This window comes from Dromaius novaehollandiae, chromosome 6 (assembly GCF_036370855.1).
Source record: "Dromaius novaehollandiae isolate bDroNov1 chromosome 6, bDroNov1.hap1, whole genome shotgun sequence".
NCBI lineage: Eukaryota > Metazoa > Chordata > Aves > Casuariiformes > Dromaiidae > Dromaius > Dromaius novaehollandiae.
Genome location: NC_088103.1, coordinates 14,541,512 through 14,553,775, shown reverse-complemented (window position 1 = coordinate 14,553,775; position 12,264 = coordinate 14,541,512). Strand labels below are relative to the sequence as shown.

At 35.2% G+C, this 12,264-nt stretch overlaps 1 protein-coding gene across 7 annotated transcripts in view; it reads right to left on the bottom strand.

Moving 5' to 3' along the window:
- CCSER2 (coiled-coil serine rich protein 2) overlaps positions 1–12,264 on the bottom strand; it is an 86,006-nt gene that overhangs the window by 30,658 nt on the left and 43,084 nt on the right. For all 7 annotated transcript variants that reach the window (XM_064513731.1, XM_064513733.1, XM_064513732.1 and 4 more), the window contains 2 exons: positions 10,231–10,393; positions 9,335–9,530 (listed from right to left, as the gene is read on the bottom strand). In XM_064513731.1, coding sequence (XP_064369801.1) covers positions 9,335–9,530; positions 10,231–10,393 — 359 coding nt within the window. The remainder of the gene's footprint in view (positions 1–9,334; positions 9,531–10,230; positions 10,394–12,264) is intronic.

Genomic DNA, 12,264 nt, shown 5'->3' with positions numbered 1-12,264 from the left:
ATCACTTCCCTTACTATTTGCTTAATTATTTTAATATACATAATAAACATAGTACAACTGAAAGAAAACTTTCAGATCTAACATATCAGTGGGAACTTAAATACCTTATTGTGAACATATACTAGTTGTAACAGTTTGGAAGATTATGAATCTTTTCTTGTTTCTTCCTAAACATATTATTAAAATGAGATGGGGAGATGAGGGTGGGTAGGCAGAAAAAAAAAATCAGCAGAATAAGAAAATAGCTATCCATGTACAAAGAAAAAGAGCTGAAAACATAACTAGCAAAACAAATGCAACTTGTTTTATGCACATACTATTTTTGATAGCCTCTGTGAAACCAGTAGAGAATGTATAATTTTAGCCTTTAGGTAAAGCATTACGGTAACAAACTTTATAAAGCTTATCATTACATTGCAATAGGCAATAAAAAAAAGTCACTAGCTCTTGTTTATTTTACCTGAGTGACATTTCCTGCAACAGAATACGTTACTTATTATACCATAACATAAAAAGCTAGGTACCCAAATTTTGCCACGAACATGCCTTTATAACAGCTGAACTAGTCTTATTTGTGCCAGATGTAAAAGATGCTTTACAAAAAGGACACCTCAGAATAGCCTGTTAGGCAATGGGTATCAAAAACAAATGCTTATCAAATGCACTTAAAACTAAGTTCTATGTAAAAGCACAAGCAAGAACAAAACCTTTTAATCTAATTTCCTTAGCAGATTAACGGTTTTGTAAAACAGCAGCATTAGAAGGAAAACACCCTCAGTCAATCAATAATATTTTAATTATTCCCTAATTTTAACATGTTGCAACAAACAACTCAAACCTAATACATTCCGGCATTCCCATTTATTTATTTTTAAACATTATTGGCAGTTTAGGCATGAAAATAATCTACAGTAAACTGACAAAGGACTAATGTTGCAGATGTTCACATTTAATTAGCTATGTAGGGATAGTCTTCAACTATAGATTCATTTTTCAACCTAGTATAAATTCATATATATTATTTGCATGCAATGTTTAATCTAGCATATCCTATTTTCAGAAACAATCAAATAATATTGAAATGACTGATCACTTTACAGTCCTTTTCTTTTGCCTATGAGTATCGATAATCCATTTGAATCTGCAGCTTTCTAAAGTGATTTTCAATTCAATTATGTTTACTGGAAATTTTCTACAGAACTTAAGTCAACAGCATACATCTTATGGCCAGTTTTGGGCAGTCCCTATGTAACAAACTGGAGTAATTACATGGTTGAAGATCCATGCTGAAATGGCTTCTAAAATTACACAAAGCTGGAGTAAGAAATCATTACATAAAATACCCCAGAAAGACTTAAAGTCATGCTAAGTTTATTAATAGCTACAAAGCTGTGTGGGCAGGGAGAAATCGCACACAAACTCTCTTTAAACACCTTCAGAATATTCAAAGACTAAAGGGTTGCTCTGAGAAAACTTTCTCCCTCATTTTTTGAAAACAAATGTGAGAGCATATTAAAGGAAAGCTAAGGAGCAAAAGGATACAATTTAGCACCTCTGTAACAATGTTTTACTATTTAACTGCACAGACTGCCTATGTAACCAATCCAAAGTAATGTCTAAACCTTTACAACCATGACTATCAAAGTAGCATCTGATTTCATGCTAAATATTATTTCAGCTTCATGATCCTGTTCAAAGCCTCTCTGCAGAGAAAGTTAATACCATCTCCATAATAAAAAATAAAAATCATAATTTTTTTTTTAAAAGACAAGTTACTGCAGACCAGCTTACTTCATTGTTTTAGGATGAATTCAGTGAAAGCTACAGAATGAATCTTAAATGCACTTGCAGGTAAAACTACAGCAATTCTTTCTTTCCTGAGACTTAAGGCTGCCATGCAACTTATTTCTCTGGTCAACCAATTTTATATATGTGAGAGATTTTAACATATCCACTCTCAAATGTTAGAGCCTAACCGAAGTGCTGGATTACATTCTCCAGTCTGCATCTGTCATTTTCACTTTATCCCAAAAATGCAGGCTAAAGATTACGGGAATAAGCCTCCAGCATGGCTGTTGCTGTTACAGTACAATTCACCCAAATACAAACAGCCACAAAACAGAAAAATGTAGTTCTGAATAGCTCTACTTAGTATGTTCTCATGCCAGCATTTTGCAAGTGTGGAATCTTTAGCATGAATGACACACAAATTCCCATGCTTCCTTCACCCTCCAACTCCTAAAGAATGGACTTATTTTCTTGAGAAGAGTGTACTAAAAATGAAATTTTATTCATTAACAGATTATTAGATAAGGAGAAGTACATCAGATGCAGGTATTTAGTCAAAAAAGGCCTAGTTAAAAAAATCTCCCATCTATTCCACTGATTAACAGCACAACAACAGAGTATTTTACCCACTACAGATTGTTGGCCTTAGAGCACTGCAGTATTTCTGCTGTGAAGTGAGTCAGTCACTCAAAAATGCCACATCTGGTTAGCATCAGACCAGCTGATATTGCTTCATCAGTTACATGTTCTCATTTTATGTGCCTTGATCTTTAAAAAGAAAAAAAAAAAGCAACCAGAAGGAAAAGCCACACTGACTAAACGCATCAAAACAGACCCTGGAGCATATTTCAACATTATAAACATGCACCTTCTTACTTCATATAAATGGTGCAGTTGTCCTCACTGCCTATGCTTTCCCTCACCCCTGCTCCCCTTCTCTTCTTTGGATAATATTACTTGCAAGCTAGTGGTTTTAAATCTGTGGTGAATTCCTTCACTGAAAAACACTCCTAGGAATCTGCAAATAGAAAAGTGGTTGGAAACAGTTTTGGAAACTTTGATTTTCCTGATGCCCTCTGCTGTTTTGTTTTAGTTAAAAGCATATGCAAAAAAAAAAAAAAAAAAAAAAGTCAGCACAGAACTTCTGTAAGAATAGAAGAGACATGATAAAGGGCATTCTCTCTCAAAGAAATTTCCAATACTGCCTCAGAGAAAAACATGGAACTAATAAAGCTTAAAGACAACAGCTGTTTTCACTGTTCTACTACATTTTAGATTCTTCTATTAAAAAAAAAAATCAATGCATTAAAGGCAAATGTATTTTCAGCAATTAGACTGTGATGCCTAAGAAGTTAAGCAGAACAGGCAACCCTTTAAAAGAATATATTAGTAATTTCATCTTGAAAATTCTTTGAACATACCACCTGAAATACCACATCAATATCTGCAGCTCACGAAGAAGCTGAAAAATAGGTTTCTTAATATTATCAAGGTCTAGCATCAAGGTCTAGCCTCTGATTTCTGAAAAAAAGATAGTCAATTTAAAAAGTTTGCCACACTACAGATTACTCATTTAAATCATTCCATGTGCTAATTCAGAGTTTTTGTAAAGATGCAAAAAGAAAACTATGTGTTTATCGCGTACAGGGATCTATTCAGCTGCCTACCGCGTGACACCTTACTATGCATTTGACCACAGTTTCATTCAAGAACTGCTATGTATGAGCATCATATGCAGTTTCCATCAGTTTTAAACTGAAAATGTGCCATTTTGATTTGATTCCATTATTGGTGGGTTTCTTTGGTTCTATTTCTTTCAAAAACAGCTTCGGCAAAATCAGAATAAAAATCCCAAACTTTACCCAAACAAATGAATCTCCAGTGAAAACGCACTAGGCCTTCCCTTCCCCGAGAAGGCTTCCTGATTGCCCAAATCATTGCTAGCCTGAATCTGCATTTCAAATTCCAGAATTTACTGCTGGTTATTTAGCTAAGTAACAGGTGGCTTGCCGACAAAGACAGCATTCAGCTAATACAGCACACGACTGTCTGTCCTTAGACAAGACCCAGCCGTTGAGCACTTCTCTGGCCCTGGTAAGCACCTAGCCAAGGCCTGCAACACATGTACGCTGTCCAAAAAGGCAGGCAACTCCACGCATGCAGGAGATGGTGGTAGACACATTCAGAAATACAAACCGTGATGCTGCTTCTGACAGAAAGTAAGAGCAAGCAATTCATTTTGTTTTACCTACTGTTTTGTTGACACAATTCTGACAGAATACAAGGAGTAATTTACACAGCTGAGCCTGTGACTTCTTACCCTTCATAGTCACACAATGACAGAGCACATTATACTTTTAAACCTCATCAACAAATTTCATACCCAGGTAAAATGAAATGCTTTCCAATTCCCAACTTTGCATCAGTACTTATTTCAAGGCACACACCTTCTAATCATTCAGCATGGTATCTTCACAAGTTTATTAACACACATCTATAAAATGTAGAACTTGTGAACCTAGGGCCACGCACTGAATTAACTGCGGTCTTCCATGCGCACGCACCTTGTGTTTCTGCAGTGCAACAGCCTCATTTTAACAAAGTAAGCAAAGCAGTTCCTTTGCACACCGGTGATGCAGTAAACACACGTATTTCACCATACTACACACATTCCTCCCTAACTACTTTGCTCTCTGGTTTCCCAGTATGCCACATTTTATGCTGTATTCTAAATATTCTAAACACCAAGCAGTATTTGTTATTCAACAGAGTACCAACTTCAAGCATGTTGCCACTATTAACCAATATCTTATAAAACCAGGGCCATTTTCATGATCTCTTGCCTACTCAGGTAGAAAGCACTGATTTCAGAGAAGAGTTAACAGATAAGCATTTAGAAAAATTCTTTAAAAATTTACCTGCAGATTGGAAAATCTGCTACAGAACACCCTGAAACAGATTTGGGTGCAAGTTTTCTGTAAATATAGTAAGACATTCTCAAAAAAATCTACATTTCTATTTGTTGTCATTTCTAGTGACTAGAAGTAATTTTTCATGTTCCATTTACATTAGCAATAGGAGGTTAAATTCGTGGGAACATGTACATCACCAACAGCAAATGAGTTGTATGCTTTTGCCTTTTCTCAACAGTTAGAAAAACTGCTCCCACTCAGCCTGAGTTCCCAATATACAGCATGAGCCTACAGCATTAATTAGCAGATATTACTAGTGTTTCATACTGTTTTATATAAATATCTTCCTGAGAACATCTTACAGTTTCAAAATACATACTATCCAAAGGTAAATATAGACTGGCTCCAGTAAATCATGCAGTTCCAATTTCTCCATGTTTTGGGTTGTACCAGAAAAGTGATAACAAGGTTTCCTAGCTGAAACGTGCCTCTGTTACAGAATTTACTTCAGAGAACAATGGCCAAAGTGCAGCGAAACTATCAGGAACTATTGGTTTCCTTCTCAAGGTGAAACAAAAACCATTAAAAAGCCTCTTAAAATCTAGACTCCACATAAACATAATTTTAAGCTACTATGTAGGAGGCCGGTATGCAATATTGGGCAAGTTAGTATTACATCATTTTAACAGAGATAAGCTTTCACATTGTGAGTCTTTAATTACAAAAGAGTGTATTTATAGCCAGCACTCAAAATTGTTTGACCGCACTATTAGAAGTTACTGAACTTTAAAATAGTGATTAAAATATTACAATTAAAATCTTGGAAAAACCATTAAGTCACAACTATGCAAATGAAGTTCACAGATCATAAAATTCCTAATAAAGTGCAGCTTCCAAGAACAAACAAAATAAACAAACCTCTCTTTTAAAAATGTATGTGCAGGAAGCTTCAAACATTTAGATGCTGACTCAAATTTGCAGTTGTCAAATCCAGCATTGTAAAGGCAATGAGGCAAACTATTTCCTGGCCAATAAACAATAACAACTGCAGTTGCAATTTATGTAATTCATGAGAAAAATCTTCATATTCCTTTATTAATTCAATCTGCACCTTTCTTGTCTTCAGGCCTCTTATATCAAAGGTAAATATCTCTGAAAGATCTCATCCGATACAAAAAAAAAGAAAAGAACACAATGAACACCTATTCCACACTAATGAGCGACCTATTTAAAAGGTTCTCAAGTCACTTACGAGTCTAATGTCTCACCAAAAATATATTGGTAGAGTTGCCAGCTTTGTGCTACAGACTTCATTTTTCCGTTTATATCTCTTCAGAGATTTGTGAGAGTCATAGCTGGTATGTTACAATGAAGATCTGTGCTTGAAAAATAGAATTTCTTGTCTATTTCTTTTCAAACTAGCTTTCATAAATAATTTTTATAAACCTTTCCTCCCCACAGAAAAGCACTTCAAGGATCTTACAGTTCTGTTAACTCCTTCATGCTTTAGTTCTTGTTAAAATATCATTAAGTGTTTATTTGAGATAAGACAGAGCAGGAACCACTGCTGCCAATCTTAAGAGGAGATTAAAGAGGATGGGCTAGATCATGATGCCTGGATGAATGGCTGCAGGATGTCAGAATTACTACAATCCTTGCTTAAATAAGGATGTTCTGATACATTAGCACTGCAGTTTGAACCTAGAGCTGTAAGTTTAAGGAGTTAATTGAGGAGGAGGGAGGGAGGAAGGAAGGAATATTTAAGATCAGAATAAAACTTCTTTACTATTGGGCACACAAATGAAGTACCTTAGTCAATATTTAAGAGGCATTGACATTTAGATGCCAGCTATTACTAAAGACTTTCAAGCCATTTTCTTACTGAAGAAAGTTAGTGCTTCAGTTAAGTTTTAAATGGGAACATGCACCTGTAGTTCAACATCTCTCTGTAAATAATTACAGCTGCCTTTAGTGTAGGAATGTACGTTATTCACTTCCTCTAGTCTGATATAACACCACTGCAAAATCAGAGGAGTTTAAACTTACCACAGTGAAATTTCAAAAACTCTGCATGAGAGAGATTCCTATTTCCAATGCCAACATTTGTTTTAAGATACAGAATGTCAGCAGAACGTGAGAAGTAAGTAGACAGCATCTGTATGGCTAGCAGTATTATCCCGCTAACGTGGAGTTCACAAAAGGCTCAACTACCCAGGTGGCTACTTACTTTTTCAAGCAGAACTCAGAACAGAACAGCAAGCCCATGCTGTTGCAGCTATGCTGCTGGTAAAGTGCATGACAATTTAGATAGGGTTACGCGAGCTACAGTCACAGCAATGAATCCAGGATAGCATGTCAGACCTCCCTAGGAGCCTGCTAGGTATACGTTCACTATGTGCTACGCTCACCAGTAGGTCAACATCACAGTTGATTAGATAATCATATGCAATTTTAAGCATACGTAATTACTTATTTCATAATAAAACTGTTTTTGTGACACCTCACACCTGACTCTAAAACTGTATTTCCACCTAAATTAAAGAATAACATTGCTAAAAATCATCACTGGAAAAAGGTATGAAAACATTTAAATATATAATATAGGAGAAGCAAATACAAAACCTTTTGCTTCTTTTGCTAAAGCTAGTGTTTGAAAGGAGCTCTGATTTTGTATCTTGCTTTTTTACATTTTTTTAAGAAAAGGCCTGTCATATGACCTAGATATCAAAATCAAGTACCATTTCAATATTCAGACTGCTAAAGTTCATGTAACTGTTTTCAAAATTGTATTTCTTTAGAATTAATAAAAAAAGAATTGCAATATTTTTACTCATTTCTAGTGGCAGAAAAATGAGTATTTTCAGGAAAAAAGATTAATACTTAATGAAAAAATATTTTGCACAGGTTTCACTCAAATTGTTCAGCAAATAAAGGTAGCAAGGGTGTAAAACTTTTCCGTTTTTAACAGGTTTATTTATTTTTCTATTACTATTTATAATCCTTGATTAAAAGGCTGGATAACACATGGGAGCCTAAAATAAACTATCAGAAGTCCAGTGATGAGGTTTGGAAGCAGTAAGTTAAAAGAGAGGGCATTAGCTCAGGAAAATAAAGACGTATGCTTAACAAAGTTTGAAGGAAAGAATAATACTTGTAGAGGAGAGGAAAATAAAGTTTTTGTAACTAAAATGGAAGCAGCAAATTCTGAAAAGCAGACATATTAAGAAAGGAAGTTTGTCTCATCTGTAAAAAGATTTTTTTTAAACCCTCATCTAAGCTACTTGAGGCAGATCTTGTCCCAAGTCCCTTTTTAGAAAAGTCTAGCTATTATAACCTTGACCAAGATTTAAAATAACATCTTCTGCAGGACCACAAACTATTTGGCTATAACAGATACAGCTTTACACAGTGAACTACAAGTACGCAGATTATTGTTTAATTGTCCTTGTGCTAAAGCCATTAAGAACTCTAGCTAAAAAGTTCCCTGTTATCTCATGTACTGATCACATGCTTGAGGCTGCTGGAAGGCACAGTTTATGTAGCTTACGTAGTTCACTAATCAGACGTCAGGCTCTAACAGCATATCTTCCTTCTCTGGCACTACCTGAGTTTTTGTACAATGTTTTTTTTCCCCACACAGAAAAGCAGAAACACGTTCCCAAGTATTCTCAGTTACCACAGGAACTTTGCGACAATTTAACAAATGCTTACATTTCTAAAAAAGCACAGTCATATCCTTGGATTAGTTACAAGGTTGATTTGCTTTTTCTTGCTTTGTTTTTTTTTTTTGTTTTAGCATCTTACTTCCAGGGCATGAACTTATTTCCTTTGTGTTGTGCTGTTAGAAAACAGCATTAAATGTAACATTAAACAAAGCATCACACAGACACTTTTCAATCCTGACCTGTATATATCTCCAAAGAAAAAGTCTCATGGACTTCCAACTTTTTTTTTTTTTTTTTTTTTTTTTTTTAAGGAAGGAAAGGAATTATCGTAGCTGGAAATCTATATTTTGCAGAATCATCCTGTGGCTTACCAACTCCTACAGTTTGCCAAGTTTTGAGGCCAAATGTTAAAAGCTCCTGAAAAGTTTACGACAATGAACTGCTTTTGTACACTAAGAAAGGTTACACTTTAGCACTTCCAGTAAGAGACTGACCCAGCAGGATTTGCTAAGCTCCTTCTGGAAATACACAGAAAAGGTGAAAAGAATGAGGGAAGTAAAGCTTTAAGAAAAAGTTATCACCAACATTGACAAAAGGCTGAATGAAAGTTTATTCAATGTGATCGAAATATGTATATATCTTTTTTTTACCCTCAGCTTTTTAGGATCTCATTAATTAAAAGCCTGCCTCACATACATCCGCTGATTGTGTCTTTTTTTCCTCCAAAATTACCCTTCTTGCTTCAGAGAAGCAGAATAATAATATTTAATATTTTTGCAGACAGTAAAGTGCTTAAAAGGTAAAAAGTACTATTTTAAACAGCAATAAAATAAACGTACTTTCTTAAACACTGTAATTCAACGTATAAAGAAAACGATGACAGCAAAGTAAGGCCAAACAGGCGGCTAGCCCACTTACACGTGCTCTCCCATATACTTCCCTGCTTTTGTTCCATTTATAACAGCTCACCTGGTGCAGTAATCTTTTCAGTTTCAATAACTGAGTTTTTACAGCTGTACAGTCTTGGACCATGTGCCGAAGTGTCATTTCATCAAGCATCACAGTATTCTCCGGTAAGCCCACCAGCTGTCTAGGAGCCTGGTAAAAGTTTGGTGCTCCGAAACTTTCAAAGTGACCAATGGGAGACTCCAGGTAGTTTGATCCCCTGGAAGAACAGACAGAGATGACAAAATAAAGCTAGAGTGCATTTATTAGAAGCGTTATGTGACATGGGCTATATTCATATATCGTGGTATACAGTGAAAAAGAAAAATCAGAAAATTTCCATACCATTTCAATAAACTGTTGGGCCTTTCTTCCCACTTGCATGAATCTCTCACAGAATAACAACTATAGTACCCTAAAAACCAGTTTGTTCATCAGGATTTTTATAAACTCTACCATTTAAGCTAGCTTAAGAACTACAGCATTGTATTTAATTTAAAAACAAATAAATAAGTAAAAACCTATCTGAGTCTACAACATGCAAGTAATAAAACAGTGTAATATTTCTGCTTGGAACACATACAGCAGTTTAAGCAAGCATTTATAGTAACATATAAATGAAGGTAGCAAATCACCTCCACATTTTCAAGTTACTTCCAGCTCGAGGCAAAACACATATTTCAATTAAACCCCCCAATAGAAATCAGGAGTCTTTTTCTTCTTCAAAACTGTTATACATCTCAAAAATTCTCCTACTCAGACATGCTATTTATAAACATACAACTATTCTGAAAATGTCCTGTGTTCAGTATCACCTGAGGCTCTTCGCTGCAAAATAAATTTCTTAACACAGTATTTTAATTCTTTTTTTTAACTTCTTGGAGAAAAGAAGTTGGTTCCACAGGACAACAGGTTCTTACCTGTTCAAATCATTTTTATCATGCATATAGTGATCAGTATTGCCAAGATGATAGTGATCCTGTGTATTCCATCGCTGTTGTGGTGGTCTTTTCCAGAATCCTTCCGGATGTTGCCTAGCATTTCTGTCTTGCCTGTCATAACGGCTCATATTTTCACATTCCTCTACACAGAGCATAAAGTTAAAAAAAGGAAAAAAATTATTCTCAAATTCATTCCCAATATCATGTAAATTAAATAGTTATTATGTGCTGGTAACAGGTGCAATGTAAAATCTGGTTTCTTTTTATTTCAACTGACCAAAAATTAAGCATTTTAGGACTGTCAGGTAGACTTCTGTAATGATCTCAGTGTTTTACTAGCATATAAAAATTGCAGTTATAGAAATATGAGTAACCTGCAGCAAAAAACACAGAATTTAGCGTTAACTGCATTTCAGGTCTTACTAGAAAAATTGTTTGGACAACATAAGGCTATTGGGGGAAGCGGGGGGGAGAGTAACTTTTTCCTGTCTCCATTACTGACAGTATCCTCAGGTCTTTGAGGAGTTAGAACAGCACACAAACATTGAGGGACGACATTTTAGAAAAAGGCCTGTACTTTATTATAAAAAAAGGGGGGGAGGGAAAGGGAGAGAGAGAGAGAATGAACAGTTTCAATACTTAAAATACATACATTATTATCTATCTCATCCTATTCATCTGACTTGTTTTTCAACTTCAGAGAAGCTTAACCTTTATTTACCTGGACAGTAGGCATGATTTAAAACAAACAAAATAATCTCTTTAAAACACTGACTTCTGAGAAGCAAAACAGCTTTTGTTCATTTTAGTTTGTGGAATCTATATTTGGCAACAGCTTGTAAACCACAAGAAACAAAGCCAAAACTGCCATCCATGCACTTAGACACAGCAAAACACTTAAAGTTATAAACTACGATTCTGCCACTGCACTTTCCCCTTCACTTACCCAAAGATCTTTTCCTCACATTGTCAGTCCTTTGCTAGGAGAATAGCTTTGCACAAGAGAACATTGTTTTATGCGGCTGCCTACTCAGGCATAGCTGCACATAAGACGCTCATAAACAGGCCTTCCTTCCTGCTTAGTTCCCAGCCTGCGTGTTGTTGGGAAGTGAGCCCAGTTTTACCCTGTGATTTAAAACTGCCATCCTCACTCGCTGCATACATACTTGTTGAAATAGAACTGTTTCTAAAAATAGCGTCCAAGCAGCATCCCAGACTCCAGAATGAAAGAAGAAAAGTTTCCGTAAACCTGGGAAGTCTTTTAAGGCTGACGTCAGTTAAATCACACGTAATTGTGAACAAACTGTTGGCAAAAAGTGCTGTTAAATATTATTGTAACAATCATGTCTAGAACTCAATTTTATCAAATAGTTCAATAACCATACAATTAGGTAAACAAATAACTAGGTCACTTAAAGTTACCAAGTATTTAATTTCCTTTAGAAGCATCCTCCTACAGCTCATAATGCTCAATTTCAATTCAAAATAAACCCTCAGTAAACTTACAAATAATTTCATTATTATGTTTTTCAGCTTTGGCAAATTGAATTGAGACACTTGAACAAAAACATATAAGCATCAGCAAAAAATGAATTTTGGTTTTTCAGGTGGTCACTTTTACTTAAGGAAAAGCATGAGCATTTTTCGATTTCTCTTTTCAGACCCATTTTGCTAAAAAACAATCAGTGTTTGCAAAACAAACCAGAAATGATACCCACCATACCAAATTAATTCTACATGGAAATCCAACTCCTTAAAAATGCCAAAAATAACAGCAATTAGCTAATATCGATCCCAAACAGTAACAGTCTCTCCTCCTGAGCCACCAGCTTTAACAGCATTGGTTGTCAGTCACAAGACAAATTCCAGCTGCATAAACATTACTGAAACATAGTTTTTGCAGGGTACAGATTTAAGTTTGCTATATTGATACACTTAATAAAGCAATGAAGTAGAAAAGTATTTCACCTGTATGTAGATTATGGATATTAAAATATATTAACCTTTTGCAAG